The sequence below is a fragment of the Tenrec ecaudatus genome, chromosome 6 (assembly GCF_050624435.1).
Source record: "Tenrec ecaudatus isolate mTenEca1 chromosome 6, mTenEca1.hap1, whole genome shotgun sequence".
Classification (NCBI taxonomy): Eukaryota; Metazoa; Chordata; class Mammalia; order Afrosoricida; family Tenrecidae; genus Tenrec; species Tenrec ecaudatus.
Window position 1 is genome coordinate 122,999,934 of NC_134535.1, and position 22,095 is coordinate 123,022,028.

Here is a 22,095-nt window from a genome sequence, read left to right on the forward strand (position 1 = left end):
TAGTTCATTTAATCTTTGAAATTAGTTATAGTTACATGACAATGCAGAATTTTTTTAAATTATGGGGGTCAACTAGGGAAGTTCACAAATTACCACAAGTCAGGATCAGAAAGCATTAACAACAACAAGTCATCAGTCCATATCACTTCTCCTCAGCCAGCAGCCAGCTCTCTCTAGTCCTGTTTCTTGGCCACGTGGCCCCCTGTACTCTGCCTTCATGGGCCAGGAAGTCAGCCTACTGCTCTGCCTCACAGTCTCAAAGTCTCAGTACAGTTCCTCTACTATGTCTCATGGTCTGCTTGCCTCAGCCTTTGGTGCCTCGGGCTTCGGCCTCCTCCACTTTAGTCAGAGATCTTGAATATGTTCTGTTGGGTGGCTCTTCTTCCTTGATGGTCCCAGGATTCTCTTGATGTGCCAGATATTTTAGTTAAAGGAATGGCAGCCATTTCTAACCAATATTCTTGCCAATAGAGGGATTTCCAAGTGCTACTCATTCTATCAAATAGCTCTTGGAAAGATGTATCAAAATGGATTGCTTGTAGTGACTAAGTTGAGTAGAAGCCTCCAGTCAACGTTTATGTAAACAAAAAATGTTTCTTTAGTCTATTGAGATTTTGGAGATTATTTGTGATTGCCTCATAATCTACTCTGATGTGAATATTTGGACCAATTTTTTAAATTTATAGATTTTTTTTAATTTCAGAAAAAGTTAAATACACACAGAGTGTATTGTGTGGAAAATGTCCCTTACAACTCAGAATTCTATCTTGAAGTCTTTTGTTAATAAAAATTAGGATACATGTGCAGACTTGTTCATCAATATTCATAGCACCTTTATTTATACTAGTGCCCCAACTGGGAGGCTGCTGAAGAGTTTGTCAGCTGGTGCATTGATAACATAGTGGGGTTTGTTCCTGCAATGGAACAGCATTCAACAATGAAATGTATACCAATGGGCTTCCAAAAGTTGAAAGTAATGACATTTTCCCATGAATTTATTGAAACCCTCTCATATATCCCCCAGGCACCATGAAGTGTATATTTAAAGTGGATGTGCTCATTTGTATCTAAATTCATTCATTGCTGACTTGAAAGTAGAATTCCATGCTAACTCATGTAGTATGAGATGCTAAAATGATAAATAATGTAAGGAAATAAGTTCATGAGGTCTAACATCCGAAACAAAAGAAAATTCCAGTAAGGGGATCAAAACTCTCATTATAAATAAAGTGATTAAAGGCTATGACTACAGTAACTAAGGGATATTTTGGTTTTTCTCCTAACCTCTCAAAAATTTATTACCTTGTTTTTTTAAAATCTCCAATATTCGTGTCTCGGGTTTTCACGCAACATTCTCCTATATTTTCTCCACAACCTAATGGTTCTATTCATCCAAAGAGGTCTTACCTCTCACACCAATGCTTTCTGACTCCTCAGTACTGCTCTCAGTTCTTTTTGTTGCAATTTCAGTTCCACCGTTTGGTTCCAACTCTTGTCTTTTTTGATTATCTTTTCAAGGATTAAAAACAAAATACAAACCAGATAAAGTGTCTATAGACACATATTTTTTTCCTAGTCTGCTTTTTAAACGCTAATTCTCCAGGGAGCCACATAGTTTCTTAGTTTGGTTCCGATTCTGATAAATTTCTTTTTTCAGTCAAATACTTTTTTTTTAATAATGGCATCCAAACTACCTACTGATAGGTATACAAAGTGATAAATTCTGAAAGGAAGAAAAACAGACTTGGAGGTATATGACAGAGCATTTACTGTATGCACCATTTCATAAACACCCTATATGAGCTGTCTTTGATATTACTGGCCTAGGATGTGATCGTTTTATCTGAATGCTTATAAATATGAGGCTTTATATTCATATAAATTAAATCTCATCATATTAAAGATGAGACTTACTTAGTAAATCAAGTGCGTAAAGTAGTTTCAGCTAAAGTTCTATCTGAAAAAAATATAATCAAAGATTTGTTCATATACTGTTTTCTCTTCATCTGAAATTATGAATTGTATAAGTACATAGAAGGTACAATTTTATATTAAGGTGATAATTACTTAATAAATTAAAAATAAATGTTAAAATATCAAAATAATGAAAATTAATAAAAAGTAGGTGCAACACCAACAATATTCTCAGGGAAAGTGCAAGGAATCATGTATTCACCTCAGTAAGTTAACAGTAAATATAATCTTAATTTTTCAAAAAATGTCTTCCTATTGGTTCATGGTTATTCCCTAGTAGCATAGGAGTTAAAATTTATGAAACAAAAAGAAATTATATTAGATAGAGATAAGAAACCTTTGATCTTATTCCATTTCAGAAAGAAATATATCTATCACATATCAGTTAGTAGAATCCAATAGTCTTGCAAGAGTCATAAACTATATCTATTTTATAATTTTATGGAGGAAATTCCTGTGTCATTACACTCATGTTCTTAATGTCATCAGTTCTTCCAGTAGCCTGTATTTGAAACCATGCAGAAATTTCTAAACCATAGGGGAAACAATATACCAAATGGACACCTAATATCTGCATTTCTAGAAGACAAGATCACAATCTTGCTAAACATACGTTGAGTATCTTGCAAACAAATAGCTTAGGTATAGCTATCTTCCGGAACATTGGCTTCACAAAGACATAGAAGAAAGAGTGAATGGGTGGTTTGTGAGTTACAGCGACCCCAGTCGCAACTCTTTCAGAGATTGCTAGTCTGCTAATTCCTAGGACTGCTGGTGAACACAGACCAACAGCACTGGAAAATTGAAATCTGAGTCTCACACCTGCTAACGTAGTTCTTTCCTCTGGACTGTACCGATCCTGCACAGAGCAGCTTACCTGTTCTCCGTAGGCTGTAGCTCTCCTGGCAGGTTTCTGTCTTAGAATCATTTGGAAATTTGATGGTAGCATAAGTTACTTCTTCAGGCATCACCGGGCAGCTAGAACACAATTCAAATACTGCGTTGCTGTATAGATCTCAGTGGGCCTCACGGAAGCGGTGAATGTGGGGATGATATATGCTCTTGAGGGATAAGTTGCCTGAGCTATCTTTCTGAAAAACACCAAACAGCAAAAAAATAGTGTCAAAAAGGAGAACTGTTTTAGTGAGAACTTCAAGACGACATTATTCTGAAGTTTCCACACCTCTCTTACCTCTAACTTCCTCCATTAAAGAACTCTAACTTGAAGAAACACTGGTAGGGATAGAATGATGTTTTAATTATAGACGCTCTTTTCTTAATTTGGGGGCAAATCAGCCGCTCCAGAGATGAAACTAACCTGAGTAACTTGGAGTAACCTGCTGAGAAAACATTGCTAATCGACATGTGTCTATTGAGAATAGGGTTAAAGTCACATGCTTTGTTTAATCCACTCCTAATTCCTAGAAAACTCCAGCTGAGGTTATTCACACATAGATTCTGTTTCTTCCCTTTCCATTCCTTCCCACGCTTGTGCATTGAAAGTAGCCCTAAGAAATTAACAGCAGACATTTTTAGGTAGAATATTAATAAAGCAATTAAAAAGTAAACAAAAATAGTACCAACTGAAAGAGGGGGGAAAAAGTAAGGCTGCTATGAAGTACACGAAGAGGAGATTGTCCTCATAGAGAAAAGCTAGGTAGTAACAAAAACAACCCCCAAAAGGTGACATCTTTTGTCAAAGCTTAACATTTTTAAGAAAATTATTTCTTTGGGTTTATGTATCACCACATTATTTTTACCTTACTGAATTGAGTGACTTGACTTCTGGGAGTCAGAGAGTGTGTATGTATCTGTATCAACCCATTTTGAAATTTAGGAGTTGAAACTCAGAAAGACCCAGTGCCTAGAGTTAAGCACACATGTTATTTAGAGTAGGCCAACTGTATCTCAACTATCTAGCATTATGAAAGTGCATATTAGATGCGTAATGACCATTCTTAAATAAATCTTAAAACTTACTGCCATAGAGTCAGTTCTGACTCATAATGCACCTATAGAAGAGAGTACATCTGCCCCTGGGTTTCCAAGACCATAATTCTTCACAGAAAGAGAGAACTTGACCCCTCCCAAGGAGTGGCTGAGTGTTCCAAACTGCTGACCTGTGGTTTACAGCCCAATGCTTAACCCACTATTGCCACCAGGCTCCTCATTGTTTCATAGACAGGTGAAAAACCTATTCAGTCTTGTTCAGGGAGAAGCAACTGTTAAAATACAGTTATTAATACGATGACTATTACTGGTTTCCAGGAAAGATTGGTCATTGTAGAGTCAGCTGACCAAATAAATTCCTACAGAACCGAACTCTAAGAAGCAAATGTAAGGAAGTCAGAGCTGTGAGCATTAGCACCAGGGAAAGGATACTAATCATGTCCCACCACGTTTGGAACATATTTTAAAGGCAGAGTGTACAACGCAGTAAGCAAGTTGTGACTCACTGTGAACAGGCACAAACCCGGGGACAGAGGGGGGCCCGTACTGTGATGGAGGGTTTGGAGGCTACGGAGGTACAGCAGGAAACAAGTGGGTCACAGGTGTTTTAGGCCTTTCTCTGCTATTCAGTGCAGGATATTATATGTTTGGGGAGGTCTCTGGGCATCCTGTACTCATTTCTTCATATGTAAGTGGATTGTACTAACACTTCTAAATGATAAATGTTGAAAATCTTTTAAGATCCTTAAATGAGCTTTGCTTTAGCCCAGTAAGCTCATTCTTGGGATTCACCACCAAGGTGGATACAGATCAACAGACTAGAACATTCATCACATGGTTATTTGTAATAGTGAGGATATAGCAAAACATTTTCAAATGAAAAAATAATCTTTTTTACGTATCCAAGTGATGAAATATTAATGAAGTTTTCAAATGGTTCTGAATACATAGGAGAAATCTAATTTTGGGGCTAACTTAAAATTAATAGTAGGCTAAAATACACCTAATGATATTTTCCTAATTTTGTAATATTAAACCTGTAAAGTGACAGTATTTGTATGCATTCATTTACATATTAATGGTTTACTGTAGTTATTCTGGGTGCTGGGATTATTGGCAATATTAGGTGATTTTCTAACATATGCTGTGTGTTGTACTGTGGGGGCTTATACGTTGCTGCGATTCTGGAAGGTACACCACCAGTATTTCCAATACCAGCAGAGTAACCCATGGTGGGCAGGTTTCAGGGGAACTCTGGAGTAAGACTAGGAAGAAAGGTCTAGTGATGGACTTCCATAAAGTAGCTTATGAAACCCTATTAAATAACCACGGGTTGTTTTCTGATACACCGCTTGAACCCCTTATATTGTAAGGCACTCAGAATACACTGTAGCCATATTAGACGCCGGCATACCAGTGACCATCGATACAGCACAAGAATAGCATCCTCTTATGTTGTACATTGATGGTGATGGGTCAGAGTTGAGTAAATGACACCTGAAAACCATATAAACAATATGATGTTTTCACTTGTGATGTTCTGAAATCATACATAAAATACGTATTTTTCCATACATACATCTACCAAAGATGAAATTAATTCCATTTACAATGTTTTTTTATTTTATAATAACACGTTTTTATAGTAACCTGTTAGAGATCTTAAATTTAGGTTAGGGATATAATGGAGAATTGAGTGTTAGCTTTCTGGTGGTTTGATGATTCTTTACTATTCTCCACTCTTAAAACTGCAAACCAAATGCATTGCCTTGGAGTTGTTGCTGACCCCTAGCCAGCCTGTAACAGGGGAGAACTGCCCCCTGTGCGTTTCTGAAACTGTCACTCATCCTGGGGGTAGAACAACCCCATCTTTCTTCTGAGGAGTGGCTGGTGGTTGGGAACTACAGATCTTATGGTTTTCAGCAGATCATCAGAGAATGGGGGCATATTAAAAACCGATGACCAACACAACTCTTTGTAGTTAACTTGGACCAACAATAATTCACTCAGGATTAGCTGGTCTGATTACCTGTTACTTGATCCTGTTGTTGTTGTTGTTGTTCAGTGTCATGGATTCGGTTCCAATCCATAACGAACTTATGTAACAATGCTGCCCAGAAGCCCACCACCCTCACAACTGCTCGTGTGTTTCAACCCATTGTTGCAGCCACTGTGTCAGTTCAGCTCCCTGCAGGTCTTCCTCTTTTTCACTGCCCCTTTATTTTACTAAGCATGCTTTCTTTCTCCAGGGACTGGTCTCTCCTGACAAGTTGATAGTATGTGAGATGAAGTCTTGCCATCCTTGCTTTAAGGAGAATTTTGACTGTATTTCTTCCAAGGCAGATTAATTTTTCCTTGTTGCAGTCCCGGGTGCTTTCAATATTATTAGTCAGAATCACAATTCAAACGCATCAATTCTTCTTCGGTCTTTCTATTAAATTCCCAACTTTTACATACATATGAGGCAATTGAAAATATCATTGCTTGGGCCAGGAACACCTTGGCCCTCAAAGTAACCTCCTTGCTTTTCAACACTTTAGAGAAGTCTTGTGTAGCAGGTTTACCCAATGCAAATGATCTCATGACTGTTGCTTCCATAATCATGGATTATGTACCCAAGCAAGATGAACTCCCAGACAACATCAGTCTTTTCTCTGTTTATCATGATGTAACCTACTGATCTAGTTGTAAGGACTTTGATTTCTTTTATATATTGAGTTTTAATTCATACTGAAAGCTACAATAATCCTTGATCTTCATCAACAAGTTATTCACATCCTCATCAATTTTATCAAGCAAGGTTGTGTCATCTGCATATCACAGGATATTAATAAGCCTTTCTCCAATCCTGATGCTACATTCTACATGTAACCCAATGCCTCTGATTATTTGCTGAGCATACAGATTGAACAAGTGTGATAAGAGGTAACACATCCCTTTCCTGATTTTAAACCATGCAGTAATCTCTTGTTCTGTTCATACAACTGCCTCTTGATCCGTGTACAATTTGTACACGAGCACAATGCAGTGTTCTGGAGTTCCCATTCTTCTCAATGTTACTCATTGTCTCCTATGATCCACACAGGCCAAGGCCTTGGCCTAGTCAATACAACATAAGCAAATACCTTTATGCCATTCTCCACTTTCAGGCAAGATCCATCTGACATGAATAATGATATCCCTTGTCCCACATCCTCTTCTCAATGTGGCCAGATCCTCTGGCAGTTGCCTGTCAATGGACTGTTGCATCTGTTGTAAGACCTTCAGCAACATTTTACTTACATGTGATATCCTGGTATTGTTCTGTATGCTGAGCATTCTTCGGGGTCTCCTCTACTTTGAAAGGCATAAATATGGATCTCTTCCAGTGACTTGACCAAGTAGCTGTCAGCTTGGCAAACCATTTCATGTGGCATCCCTTCAGTTACTTGAGCCTTTCCTTTCAGTGCCACTTGAACTTTTTTCTTCAGTCCCGTTGGTTCTTGCTCATCTGCTGCCTCTGGAAATGGTGCAGTGTTGACTAGTCCTTTTTGGCAGAGTGACTCTGCATATTCCTTTTTAAATCCTTCTTTTGATTCTTCCTGTATCATTCAATGTTTTTCTCACAGAATCATTCAGAATTGCAACTCAAGGCTTGAATTTTTTCTTGCATTCTTTCAGTTTAAGATATGCTGAGCGAGGTTATCCTAGATACAAGAAATTTACATTTGATTGATTTGAGTGGATTATGAAAAACAAAGAATTTGTGAACAATTGGGGTCATCTTTACATCTAGAAATATTATTAAAAATTTAGGTTAGCCATTAGAAATATTAACAATAAACCAAGCAGAGGTCACCAGAATAAAACGATGCAGGAAAGCATGTAACTTTGGAAACATTTTTTGTCCTAAAGTTTTAGAGTGTCAAAACCCACATCATTGCTGCTAGCACACCTCCCACTTCCTCAGCTAAATTGATCATAAATGAAGGAGGAAGGCAAAAGCCATGGCAGCTTCACTTAGGAAAGCTAAGATGGCATGCATCAGGACCAGTAGACCTGACCACGATAAAGAGTTTCTGAGGAAAGAAAGATTTGATAGGTTCTTTTTAACATGTTTGCTTAAGGACTTTACACAAAATGCTGTACAACATGTTAATTGTAGAATGATTCACAATAGTAAAAATGGATGTCTAGTCAGTGAATATTCTGTAACAAATATGGTTTATACATTCAATGGGATGTTATTCAGCCACAAAGAGTGATGAAAACCCAATGCACTGCATACCTTGAAAATGTTAACATTGGTGAAATGCCAGTCATAAAGAGCAAGCACTCTCTGACATATTGTATATGAAATAGGCAGCGATTGAGAAACCAAAGCATATTAGTGGTTACCAGAGTGGGCGGGAGAGCAAAGGGGGAAGCTGTTTTTAGTGGGGTTCCTGAAGAGCCCCGCTGCAGTTGACAGGAAAGTGTTGAACTGCTAGACGCAAGGTTGGCAGGCGAAGCCCACCAGGCATTCTGTAGGAGAGAGAACAAGCTGCTTGCTCCTGTTAACTCTCTGTAGCCCCAATTTAAACCCTATACCGAGTCACTCGAAATCTACATCGATTCCATGGATTTGAAGTTGTTGTTAGTCATGGTGGAACTAGGAAAGATAGGAGAAGGGTTGTACAAACATCCAGATTATAATCCACATGCACATGTGAAAGACCATTAAATTGAGGAATGTTTAACAGTATATTCTTACCACAATGGTGATAATAATAATAAACACCAGTTGCTCATTCACCAGGAGACAATGACCGCAAATGCAGTTACTTCTTGACGTTTCTTCATATGATCACAGAGGAGATGGTGATGGAAAGACTCCCCTCTGCCAGGAAATGAGCAAGAAGATGGGCATATGGTGGTGATGAAAATAAGCATGGCCCCCACACATATGAACTTTGCAATAAATGTATGACTAAGAATTGGGGAGAGGGGATAATTTATGAGTTATGAAATATTGTTATGAGAGTGTATTTGACTGGATTTTCTATAGCACCCAAACCAGTGACACTCATATGTACAAGAAAATAAAACTTTATATCAGGAAAGGAATTTATATCAAAGAAGCTCCCCATCCTAGCCCAACTCAAATTCATGGCCAGATGCAATCTGGAAACTCCTCCAAATTCATTGTAGTTGCTGGTCAGGAAGGTTAAGCAGGAAGCTGGGAGATCACATGCCCGTGGGTATAGAGTCCCATCAATCCAAGTTCAACAGGAATATTGCAGCACAACTACAGCTCCCAGGGTCAAAAGGCCACTTGGGCTGTTGGCCCCAGAAGCCACATGCAGAAAATGGGAAGGAAAAGAGGGGAAGAGACAGAGAGGTCAGTTCTCCACAAAGTCTCTTCTAAATAAACCACAAACCCAAGGAGAAGTCATCAGCTGTGACCTGATTGGTAGGGTGGATTTGATGCATATTTTATTACAGGTACAGCAAGTTCACAGAAAAACCTGCTCCTGTAGAGAGCTTAAGACGATGGTCTCTATTCCATCTGTGGATTCAAGAATGATTTCCATGAGGTTGTAATACTAAGAATTAGTGGCCTGAAGAAGTATTAGAAGTAGAATGGAAGAGCTATTCCCTAAGAAGATAAAGCTTGTGCAAGTCCTTAATGGGGAAGGGAATGTGAAGTGATACTAGCTTATCTCTAGGGAAGCAGAAGTGACTGGTTAGAGGTAGAAACAGAAATTAAGACGTGTTCTTCAATGTGCTTTTCTAATCAGAGGGTTACCTAAGTAAAACACTTCAATATACTCAATCATGGTAAAAAAAAGTTTTGTTTTTTGTCCTAAGTATTGTATGACATAACTAGATGAATATTTTTTAAAGATAGTATTCATTTGTGTAGAAAGAAAAGTCTAAAGACAGGAAAAGGTGAATGAAGTAGTAACTATCAACAATCCAGTATTGTACCCCAAAAAAGAATTTATTTGAATTTGGATAATAGTTATGAGTTGGGGCTACTTTGCCTGGGGCAGGATTTGTCATGGCCTGGCAGTTAAAGTTAGTAATTTCCATGATGTGATCTAACTCCAGACCATGACGCTAATCAGTTCTAGAAGGACCGTGGAGATGTGATGCAGTCGAGTTCTGAGTCAAATTTTCCCATAAGAAATAGCTGAAAATGGATTAATCCATTCTCAACCACTAAGTTTTTTACCCTAACCTTTCCTTTTTATGCAAAACATTACACAGTAATTTCAAAGAAATAAGTCCACAGTTAAATAATATAATTTAAATAAGAAAAACAACATTAAAAGATTTTTAACAACTACAGTATGGTCTATACCTTGAGATTGATGAGTATCTGGATCTATGGAGACGGACATGGAGAGGAGGGATGGAGAGAGAGTCATTGTTTGGAAAGGGAATCCCTTTCCATAAAATTAACTGGTAGCTGGTTTTCAGGAGTTTTTTCCCCTTCTTTGCCCTTTTTCATTAGGACCTAGCTGGCTTTCTCTAAAAAAATAAAAATAAATCTGTCTAATGTGGTCTGCCATTCGCATTTCCTTAACTGTTTTCTAAAAGGGTCTATTAAATTATAATCAACAATATCATTAACCAATTTCTTATCAGATGATTCTTTTCAAAATAATCTTTCTTAGGACCCATGTTTTTTATCAAAACATAATACCAAAAGCCACAAAAACCTAAGAAATTTATAGCAAAACACTTAGAACACAGCCACAAAGGTTTAAAGGTTTAACTAACACTGAGTGATCAAAACACGAATTGCTTTTGTTTATAAAAATCACGCGTGTTGGCACAGATTCCAATGTTTTGTTCGAGCTCCGGTGCAAAATTTTCTCAGCATATCACGTTGAAATCCAGTTATGTCTAGTACCAGGGCTCTATTGTAACATAATCACCTCCACAGTGGGATTTGCTCTGAGCAGCAACATTCAGTTGGAATATTAGAATGGGATGCAACACCTTTACTTAGATCACAGGCCTGATCCAATCAATTGAAAGGAATTTTTCTCAGGACTGTGGTCTGCTTCCAATAAAAGCATATGCTGTGAAAAATATTATATGCTTTTTTGTTAGATATGGATGCTTTGTCTATCAGTTTTTCTGCTCTCTGATCCTTTAGACTTGAGTCAGTGACTTGCAGAAATGCCCACCTACTTTGCAAGTCACCAGCAGCCTGTCATCTTACCTGCCTACCTTGGATTCATTTCCTTCTGCAGTCACAGGCTTGTGGTCTTCCTGCTGGTTCTGAATTTACCAGCCCCCTTACTGCTCAAAGAGTCAAGAGAAGCCTCTGGTCTAACACTTGACCCACAAACACAGAACTCACTCAAATTTGTAACCTTCCTGTGGATACAACCGTGCAAGCCATGTTCTTGACAGAAATTTCTCTCTGCTTATACATGTATAAGCCTTACAGGTTTGCTTCCCCAGAAACCCAAGAATGGACACTATGGATAAAAACCAATAAAACAAAATCGTTGCCATTGAGTTGATTACAACTGAACCTTTTTATATGGTTTCCAAAACTGGGAAATCTTTATGGAAGCAACATCTCACCTTTTTCCTGCAGAATGTTTGGTGGGCTTGAACCACCAACCTGGCAATTAACAGCTTAATGCATAAGCCACAGTTCTACCAGAACTCCTCAGACATTAGAATTAGAGCAATTAAAATATGTAACAGAGGTCTTGATAGAGGAAAATGAATTGTTAGAGAAGAGAAACTAATGATGAATCATATCTAGAACAATAAGAACTGGGCTGATTATATTTGTGTGCACATTTTGCACTCATTTCCTTTTATCTGCATAACTCAAAGTCAAGATAAGATTCTCTAATTTTCTTTTTAACAGAACAAATTATATTTGTGATGTACAGTTTTGTATGAAAATGGGGTAAAACTAAAACACTGTAAAGTTAGAAGCTTAAAACTATTTTCCTGGGGTTGTTGTGAGGTACCATCGAGTCGGCTGTGACCCACAGAGAACCCCATGAACCACAGAATGAACCACTGAGTCATTCTCAACACCTCTTATCTATGTGAACAATGGAAAATGAACGAGGAAGACCAAAGGAGAATTGATGTATTTGAATCATGCAATTGGAAAAGAATGTTGAGTATACCATGAAGTGCCAGAAGAAGGAACAAATTAGTTTTGGAAGAAGTATAGCAAGAATGTTCTTTTGAAGCAAATATGGCAAGACTTAGTTTCACGTGCAAGAGGAAGATCCTCGATGAGACAGACTGACACCGTGGCTGTAACAAGGGACTTAAACATGGCTACTGCTGTGAGGATTGGCCAAGACCAGCTAATATTTTGCTCTATTGTACTTAGGGTCAATATGACTCAAGTCAATTTCACATCACCTGAGGACAAGGAATAACAGAGGTTAAGAGATTTTATGTTCCTTTTACAGTTCCCCTTTTCAGTTTCTTCAAAATAAGTTCCTTATTTTCCATTTCTGGCCCTAACCCGATAACCTGTCAAGTCTAAGCAAGGCTGAAATCTTTCAGATCCTCAATGTCCTTATTTTATGTGAAAAAGAACTAATTCACACTCTCAGCCTTGGGAGTCACTGGTCTAATTCCACTAACCTGTTACACAATTGGCTGCTAAGGCATGTTTCTCTGTTCAGGATTTTTTAACTATCATTTTTTATTTTTATCAGAACCTCTTTGTTACGGATTATATATAAACTGACCAATTTGAGAACATAGCAGCTACTACAAATAAAATATAATCCAGACATAGGAATGCACTAAAAAGTGAAGGACATGTGATTTTGATTCCATGATCAAGACGATGCCCAGAACTGCAGTGATGAATGTCGCAGGATGAATATTGCAATGTAGCTCACAAATGACTTGTCTAGAACAAAACAGGAAAACTGAAGTCCTAACAAGGGAGACTTTTATAGACATGAGTATAACACAGAATATACAATATGACCCCTCAAACCCAAACAAACCCACTGCTATTGAGTTGATTCAGATTCATAGCAACTCTATATAGGGTTTCCAAGATAGTAGATCTTTACGGGAACAGACAGCCCCATCTGCAAAGTAGTTGGTGGGTTTGAACCATGGCACTTTTGGTGCAACATCCCAAAGCCTAGTACAGAGAGTCCATAATTTAGTTAGCCTAGTGGAGCAATGGTTACGTGTTCGGCTGCTAACCACAAAGTCAGCTTTTCCTGGAGAGAAAGATGAGGCTTTGTACTCCTGTAAACAGCTGCAGTCTCAGAAACCCAGAGGCTACATTGTATCCTTTTCTATAGGGTGTGCTCAGAGTTGGCATTGACTTGATGGGAGTGGATTTTATGTTTGTTTGGGGTCAGAGTCTTTTTGGAAAAAACAAAAAATCAGTCAGTGCACTCTTGCCAATTGTATTAGTCTGGGTACATTAGAGAAGCAAATCTACAGAAACTCATATGTATAAGAGAGGATTTTATATAAAGGAAACTGCACATCAAGAAAACATCCCAACCCAATGCTGCCCTAGCCTACAAGTCCAACATTAGCCCATATGTTTGACACCAATCCACCAATCCACAAAGTCCTCCTCCATCTCACAAAACACACATTATGACGCCGATTGCAGGAGCAGCGTCGAATCGGTGAAGGTGTAAACATCTCAGCGCTAGCAGGGGTCTCCATATGGCTGCCCCAGCACCCAGGGCTGCATCAGGGTAGGTCCATGTGGCTTCTCCTTTGAGATGTCCTGCAGGAAGTGAGACTTGCTAGCTGAAGCAGGGAACTGACAAAGGCAGCTTCAACCTGGTCTGGCCATCAGAAAGCAAGAGACCCAAGAAATAGAAAGGTGAGGCTAACTGAGCCATTTATCTCTCCACTTTTCGATTAACCCCACATGTGTTTATTGACCAGGTTGGCACAGTAAACTTTAACTATATCAATCCACCCCTTGCCAACCCGACATCTGTCCATACTTCTTTAGCCTCACAATTGCAATTAAGTAACACCTACAACTTAATCCTATAATCCCGTGAATATGTTCCCCCACCTATGAAAGTTTGTAAGTCAACCACTTTGTCCCTTTATCCCCCCAATTTAGGATATACAATTTATACACTGCCAACTTACATCAAGCCAGTGCTCTGAGGAGACAATCATATTTTTTGACTTGAAGAATCTTCATTCCCCGGTTGGAACCTTGTGAAGGCTGCATTCATAAGCAAAGTCAAATCTGGACAGGCCATCCATGAAGTCAGCAACAATATGCACCAGTTCACAGGCTCAAAAATCTCCAGCTGGTCAGGTTCTGGTCAACTCAATGGTGGCTGCCTCACTCAGCCTCCACAGGGGTCCCATTGGTCGTTTTGCCTTTAGACCATGGGCTCTCACCAATACTCAACCTAGCCCCTCATGCTAGGTCATGAACTTTAGACCAGTCATCCAACTTTCATCTTCTTTTTCCTGTAAACTAAGTCCACAGGTGTCAGTAGCCAAACTCTACTAGTCTCTTTATTGCTACATTTCTTCCACTTCCACTCAACAAATAGATCCAGGTGGTCACCGAGCAAGCATTTCAGCTTGCTGTCAGGCTCCCTTTAACATTCAGTCCCAGAGAGGAATTTTCTTCGTGGTTTCAGATTTTTTCCAGCTTCTGACAAAAACCACTGGTTCCTGGGTACTCCAAGAATGGGGTGGAGCATATCTTCTCAAAGCTTTCTTTATGGACATGGCCTAAACCCATCTAAAAACCAAATTTTAATGGCTGAAAGCAAGTGGACATATAAGCTTTCTATTTTCATATTTCCCTATTTTCCCTAGAAAACAATGGAGTAAAGATTGTGGCTTTATCTGACCTCTGGCTAGACAAAGAAGAAAAATTTCCATGAGAGAAAGGTCAAGCAAACATCAACTCTCCATCTTATGATTTGTTTCTCTAGTACCCCACTCCCAAGGTACAAAAATATGTTAGTCTGGGTACTTTAGAGAAACAAATTCACAGAAACTCATATGTATAAGAGAGAGTTTTATATAAAGGGTAAATGCACATCAAGAAATTGTCCTAACCTAGTGCTACCCAAGCCCACAAGTCCAACATTAACCCATAAGTCTGACACCAATCCACAAAGTCCTCCTCCATCTCACAAAACACATTATGATGCCAATTGCAGGAGGAAAGCTGAATCAGTGAACGTGTAAGCATCTCAGTGTTTGCAGGGGTCTCCACACAGCTGCTCCAGCACCAGGCCTGCATTGGAGTAGGTCCATGTGGCTTCTCCTTGGGCATGTCTTGCAGGAAGTGAGCCTTCCCAGCTCACCAAGTCATTTATCTCTCTCCCCTTCAATTAACCCCACATGTGTTTATCAGCCAGTTTGGCACAATGAACTTTAAGTATATCACCAATTAATAACTTTTGTAATATTGTCCATACCCCAAGATAGAGTGTAGGTATCTGTTTTGGCAGTCACCTTCTAGCATCTCCCAGGAAGTAGTAAGACCCAATCAGAAAACCCCAAACTGATTGCCATTGAGTTGATTCTTACTCATAGTGACTCTAAGCTATGGGTTTCTAAGACTGTAATTATTCACAAGAGTAGAAAGCCTTGTCCTTCTCTCTGAGCAGTTAGTGTTTTCGAATTGCTGACCTTGCAGTTAGCAACCCAACACATACCATTATGCCACCAGGGCTCCTTGAACAATTAGCTCAATATATTCAAAGAATTTCACTTGAGTTTTGCTCTTTTGAAAAGTTGATTAAATCTGCATATTGTATAATCACTACATTGCAAATCAATATTATGCCATAATAATATGTTAAATACTGTATTTAAATTTTCCAGCTCTTAGAATTAACAGATTATAGCACCATGGAATATTATGATTGCAGTGCATATACAACACACTAAGCTGGCAATTCAAAAGCAGATGATTAACTGTCAGAGTTCAAAAGATAGTAAGGTAGACAGAGAAATAGAAGTCAGGAAGAGGTAAAAAGATAGGTAGCAACATTCATGTGATGTCCACAGGTGGAGGATTTACAGATACATTCTGTGGTTCTTTAATAAGATATAGATGTTTATATGAAGAGGCAAGGGAAAGAAAGAGGTATTGGACTAGTTATCTATCAAAGTAAGAAGTAGATAGATATTTCTTAGGTAGAAAACTCTTTATAAACTATAAGTATACTTAGCAGAGATAAGAAATTAAAACATTAATGACATAATTACCTCTGAGGAGCAAGAGATTTCTTTAAGGGGAACATTTCTTCATTGATTAATAAGGTTTCCTGTGCTATTTTGCTTTAAGCATGCACATGTATCACATAAAATAATAAAATTATTTATAAATGATCTCTGGCAGTGCAGTCATTCAAAAGTTCGGCTGCTAACCAAAAGGTTAGTGGTTCAAACCCAGCAGCTTCTCTGTGGGAGAAAGATGTGGTAATGTAGTTCCATAATGACTACAGGCTAGGAAACTTTTCGGGTAGTTCTATTCTGTTCCTGAGGATCTATGAAACAAAACAGACTAGTTGGCAATGGCTTTCACTTTCTATGTATTCACAGTAATTATCTACGGGTCTCTTTAACTTCATAACATGCCTTTATTCTGGCACTATTTCCTAATTTAATTTAAACTGTCACAGATTGCCATATTGTAATGGAACAAAACATGCATATGTATAAATTATTAACTTTCTATTTGTTTTATTCTCTGTACATATAAAGACCACACTGCAAAGAAGGAATTGATTGTCCACTTTTGAGAGATTAGGCATTGAAAATGTTATGAATAGCCGCAGAATGTTGTCAAAAATACTGACAACCTTATGAATACCAGTGAACATGGTCAGAGATATTGCCAGAAGACAAGCATATCGGGTCAGAGGGCACTCAAATTATAACTGAGGAAGAGCTGCCTTCTCAAAGTATAATTAGACATAATGATTTGGATGGAAAGAGCTTGTTAGGGACGTGATTCAAAATGAGAAGAAACAGCTACAAACATCTCTTAATAATCAGACCATGGGCTGTACAAAATATTAATCTAGGAAAATTAGAAGTCATCAAAAAAATAAATGGCCCACATAAAGATTTTTGCCCTAAGCATAACTGCACTAAAATGGATTGATATTTGCCCATTTTCACCAGAAAGTCATATGATTTACTATGCTGCAAGTTCCAATTCAAGAAGAACAGCTTTGCATTAATTGTGAAAAAGAGTATTTCAAGATCTATCATGGGGTACATGTTGTCTGTGATAGGATAACACTAGTACATATTCAAGGAAATCCAACTAATTCAACTATTATACAAATTTATGCACCAAACACTAAGGCTAGTGATGCAAGAAAATTGAAGAATTTTATCAAGTTCTGCACTCTGACATCAATCAAACATGCAATCAAGATGTGATGATGTTGTTTCAGACCTTGGGGAACAGCTAGGGTCTTATGCATTTTGCTGTAAATCTATAGTTCAGTTGTAATTAATCACTTGCCTTTAGTAGCTGTATATTCATGTAAAATTTATATAATGGTTCAAAGACAAAGACATTAACTAGATTTAACAGTAAAATTATGAGGAATGGGTTGAAAAGTTATTAAGAATATGAAATCCCTCAAGAGGGTGGCAGAACAAAAGCCAGAGGTTGGAAGTCCCTTATTTCTCCATTCTGAGTTAGACAGACCTTAGAAAAAAATGTGCCAATTCAGCATACTTTAACATTGATCTTACCCACCTATCTTGGTGTTGCTTAAACTTGAAATCGTTCAAGCTGTTACTTCTCTACAAAATCACTAGTGTTCTAACAGTGCACCAAGCAACTACCCTCAACAATGAGCCAACCTCACGGGCATGTACATGTCTAGTTCAATTACCCACAGCCTGAGCCAGCACAAACTAAAGGCATTTACTGAAGGGAAGCTAGACTGAAGCTTATTTCTTTGAGTCTTCCAAAAGAATGAGGCAAATCATCTGGGGCGCTAGGATGCTGATCACCAGGCTGGGGTGAAATGTACAGAAAAATAAATGTTTGTTAGCTGACCCCTTATGATCTAGATACAAAGTTGTTGACATTCCTTTCCAAAGCCCAGCCTACTCGCTTCCCACCTTTTTCTTTTCTACTCTAAAAAAGGCCTCCCTTCTTTGTTCAGGGAGGCAGTGAGAAACACCCAATCCCATCTTCTTGCATAAGCTAATAAAATTTTTTCTTTTCCTTTCAGAAAGCATCTGTCAGAATACTGTGAGTTTCACTTCAGTGCCAGGCAAAGGAAGAAACCATGGTTGGAACAAATATAGAAGTTTGCAAGACCAACCACTTGTTTAGTGAAAATACATTTTTTTTCAACAACACGTGGACTTCACCATATGGAATACACAGAAATTAAATCAATTACATCTGTGAGCTGGGATTATGGAGGTGCTCAGTATCACCAGACAAAAAGTGACCAGTAGCTGACTGTATAGCTGGCCATCAATTGCTTATATGTAAGTTAATACTAAGTCTGAATTGCAAACTAATGTGAAGAAAACAAAGATCCTTATAACTGGATTAATAGGCAACATCATGATATGTGGAGAAAAAACTGAAGTTGTCATGGATTTCATCTTCCTTGGATCCACAATCAGTGGCTACGAAAACAGCAGTCAAGAGGTCAAATACTGTAGTCATGGGACAAATATGCTGGACCAGTCTTGCTTAAAGTGTTGAAAAGCAGGGATATCATTTTGGGGACTAAGGTGTGCCTGACCCAAGCCATGGTATTTTCAATCATTTCCTATGCATGTGAGAGTTGGGCATTGAATAAGCAAGACCAAGGAAGAATTGATGCATTTGGATTATGGTGAAGAATATGGAAAGGTCAATGAACTGCTAAAATAATAAGGGCAATCTTTCCTAGAAGAAGTAAAACCACATGCTTCTTAGAGGCAAGGACGGGGAGAATTCTCCTCAGATACTTTGGATGTTTATCAGGAGAGCGTACCAATTCAAATGTTTCAATAAGTCCATAAAGCACTGGGATCACTTTCTCTTTATGGCCCCAAATTTTGAAGGTACTTACTGGCCACTGATTGGAAGAGATCCATATTTTATTCAGTCTAAAGAAAAGTGACCTAACAGAATGTACAATATCAATATAATAGGCAAGTAAAATCTTACTGAAAATCATTAACAGTGAGTACAGTAATACATTGGCAGGGAGCTTCCAGAAATTCCCACCACATTCAGATGAGGACATAGAAAAGGAAATATCATTACTGATGTCAGATGGATCTGGCCTGAAAGCAGAGAATGCTAGGAAGATGTTTTCTTGTTTTTTATCAACTACATACAAAGGCAATCAACTGTGAGGATCATAATAAATTATGGATGACTTGCAGAGAATAGGAATTCTAGAACACTTTGTTATGTTCATGCAGAACCTGTACACATAACAACAGCCAGTTATTAGGACAAACAGGATATTGTGTGATTTAAAATCAAGAAAAGTATGCACCAGCATTATAGCCTTTCACCATAGTAATCTAATCTGTATGCTGGAATATAATTGGATGAAATGAACAGACTTGAAGGAAGGTTTGGTAACAACCTATGTTGTGCAGATGCCATAATCTTACGTGCTGGCAGTGTGGTGGACTGGAAGCAATTATTGATGAAGATCCAGGATTGCAGCATTCAGTATGGACTACAACTCGACTGGACCACTAGATAACATCATGATGATCTGCAAAAATATTGAATTTGTCAAAGATTTCATTTTCCTTGCTTCCACAATCAGTGTTCATGGAAGCACCAGTCAAGAAATATAATAATGTATGACACTGGGCAAATCTGCAGCACCACGCTTCTCAAATTTATTGAAGAGCAAGGTCATTGCTTTGAGGACTACAGTCTTCATGGGCACACGAGAAAGGAAGGTCCAAGAAGAAATGCATTTCAAGTGTGGCACTAGTAAAGACTATTCAAAATATTGCGACTGCCAGAGAACAAACTAATCTGTCTTGGAAGAAGTACAGCCAGCACACTTCTTAGAAGTGAGGATGGTGACATTTACATCTCCTGCATTTTGGACATGTTTTCAGGAGAGACTAGTCCCGGGGAAAGGACACCATGATTGACAAAGTTGACTGTGAACTAAACAGGGAAAACTCTCCACAAGAGGGATTGACCCGGTGGCTGCAAACATGGGCTCGCCACAACCTTTCCCGGAGGAACTGGACAGGACCGGGCCAGGTTTGGGACACTTGTGTGGGGGGCTGCTATGAGGATAAGCACTTAACGATGATAGTAAACTAAGGCTCCAAAACGGAAGGTTTTACAGAAAATGGGTGATGGTTCTTGAAATGGGTTATAGTTTTTGAAATACGTACATGTCTGTGGAATACTAATCAGATGACAATACAGAAAATTACCATCTTCCAGAAAATTTTCTCAAGTCCATTCCTAATCAACAGGTATTTTTGAGATCAGTGCTTTTTTAATGTCTAAAGCTCTCAATTAGTGTTGCCTATTTTGTTGTTGCCAACGGTGTTGACTATTTCATTTAGTCATCTAAATGAAATGGTACAGTGTAGGAGGCGGTTGGCTGGTCCAGGTGTTTCCTGGTATGTGACTAATTAGTTCCCTGTGCCTCTGTTGACCTTGCAGCTAAATACATTGAGAGATAACTCAGTTCTGTATGACCCACCTGAGATTCTTTTGAGCCTTGCATGTCCTTGTGCTTATCTTAGAATGTAGTGCTTTTATTATTCAAGTGTCTAGACAGTGTGTCTAGTTAAGTAATATTTGCATAGATAAGAGGTTCAGCATGTTTTTTAGAGCTAGTGCTTTAACCTTTGCTTTGTAACTATTCCCTTGTAAGAATAGCATAGAAACCAAGCTTTGAATATATTCGAGGCTTCAGTTCATCAGACTGTTGCCCTCCCAATCCCATACTTTGTACATGACTTTTTCCCCTTTCATCTGCAAGCCTCATTTCAGATGCAGCTTGGTGCAGGATAGCTGATCTATCTTCCACAGTACAGTATGTATTCTTTTGTACTTGACTTATTTATTCCTCAGAATATCAATTACATTTAACCTTGTTCTTCAGTGTAGCGATTATTCATTATTTATTATTGCTCTGTAATATTCTACTGTATGGGGAGGCTTCAAAGAATTTAAAGAAAAATTGATAAGACATAGAGTTTGTCTATGGAGGTTTTGAAGCCCACTTGTATAAAATGTATCATATCCAAATGATTCTATTGCCAGTGCGTACATTGATGCTTCGGAAATGTTTTAGGGCTACAAGTTGCTAGAAGCATACTCTTGCACCGGGCAATGTTTCCTTCTGTTGTAGACAGGTTTGTTATGACTTGGCACCAAATCAGCAGCACATGACACACTTCATAGAAACCAGAAAGTCACTTACTTTGTGGACCTGAATGAAACACCTCGAGAAGGAGGTGGGGTGAATTTGGTTGGTGAAGCCAGTAATCTAATCTGTCCATGAGCTGGTTGGAGTGGGCAAAAGCATGATACAACTCGCTGGATACCTGTATCTCAGTATTTCAACCCTGAATCCCACAAACCTCTAAGACTCATGTTCCTGCTGTACTCCCACTTCCTAAAACTGATCTCTGATTCTCTCACTGCTCAGCTGTAAGCTTAAAGCACACGAGTGATGGGGAACATAATACCTGGAGACTTAATAACAGCACCATTTGCTAATTTTACCATCCATCACACTTCACCTCTCTGCTTTTAAATATATCATAAACCTCTCTCCCTTTCAGCTGTATCTAAATAAAGACAACAAAATCATGTTTCTTCTTAAACGGATTTAATTATCCTAAATTTATAATCCAGGGAGCCCTGGTAGTATAGTGGTCACACGTTGGGCTATAATTCGCATGGTCATCAGTTCAAAACCACCAGCAGCCACATGGGAGAAAGACTGGGCTTTCTACTCCCGTAAAGAGTCCACAAAAGTCCACAAAAGGGTCACTATGAGTCAGCATTGATTGGATTGCAGTGAGTTAGAGTCAGAGCTAATTTATAACCCGGGTGTCAGAAATCATTAAACTCCTGGTTACCAAGCAAAAGGGTGGCATTTGGAAGTCAGACATAAATGCTTCATTTTTTAAAAGTATTACACTGAACTTAGAAGAAACAAACAAATGCCAATTTTATTTTACTCTCCATTTACA

General features: G+C 38.4%; 1 protein-coding gene across 1 annotated transcript in view; it reads right to left on the reverse strand.

The window, feature by feature from the left end:
• Positions 1-304: 304 nt before the first annotated feature.
• The window catches only part of CLEC12A (C-type lectin domain family 12 member A), a 58,082-nt gene continuing 36,291 nt past the window's right edge, over positions 305-22,095 (reverse strand). The window contains exons 5-7 of the mRNA XM_075553353.1: positions 2,852-2,952; positions 1,408-1,509; positions 305-405 (exon numbers count right to left, since the gene is read on the reverse strand). Of these exons, the coding sequence (XP_075409468.1) occupies positions 305-405; positions 1,408-1,509; positions 2,852-2,952 (304 nt within the window). The remainder of the gene's footprint in view (positions 406-1,407; positions 1,510-2,851; positions 2,953-22,095) is intronic.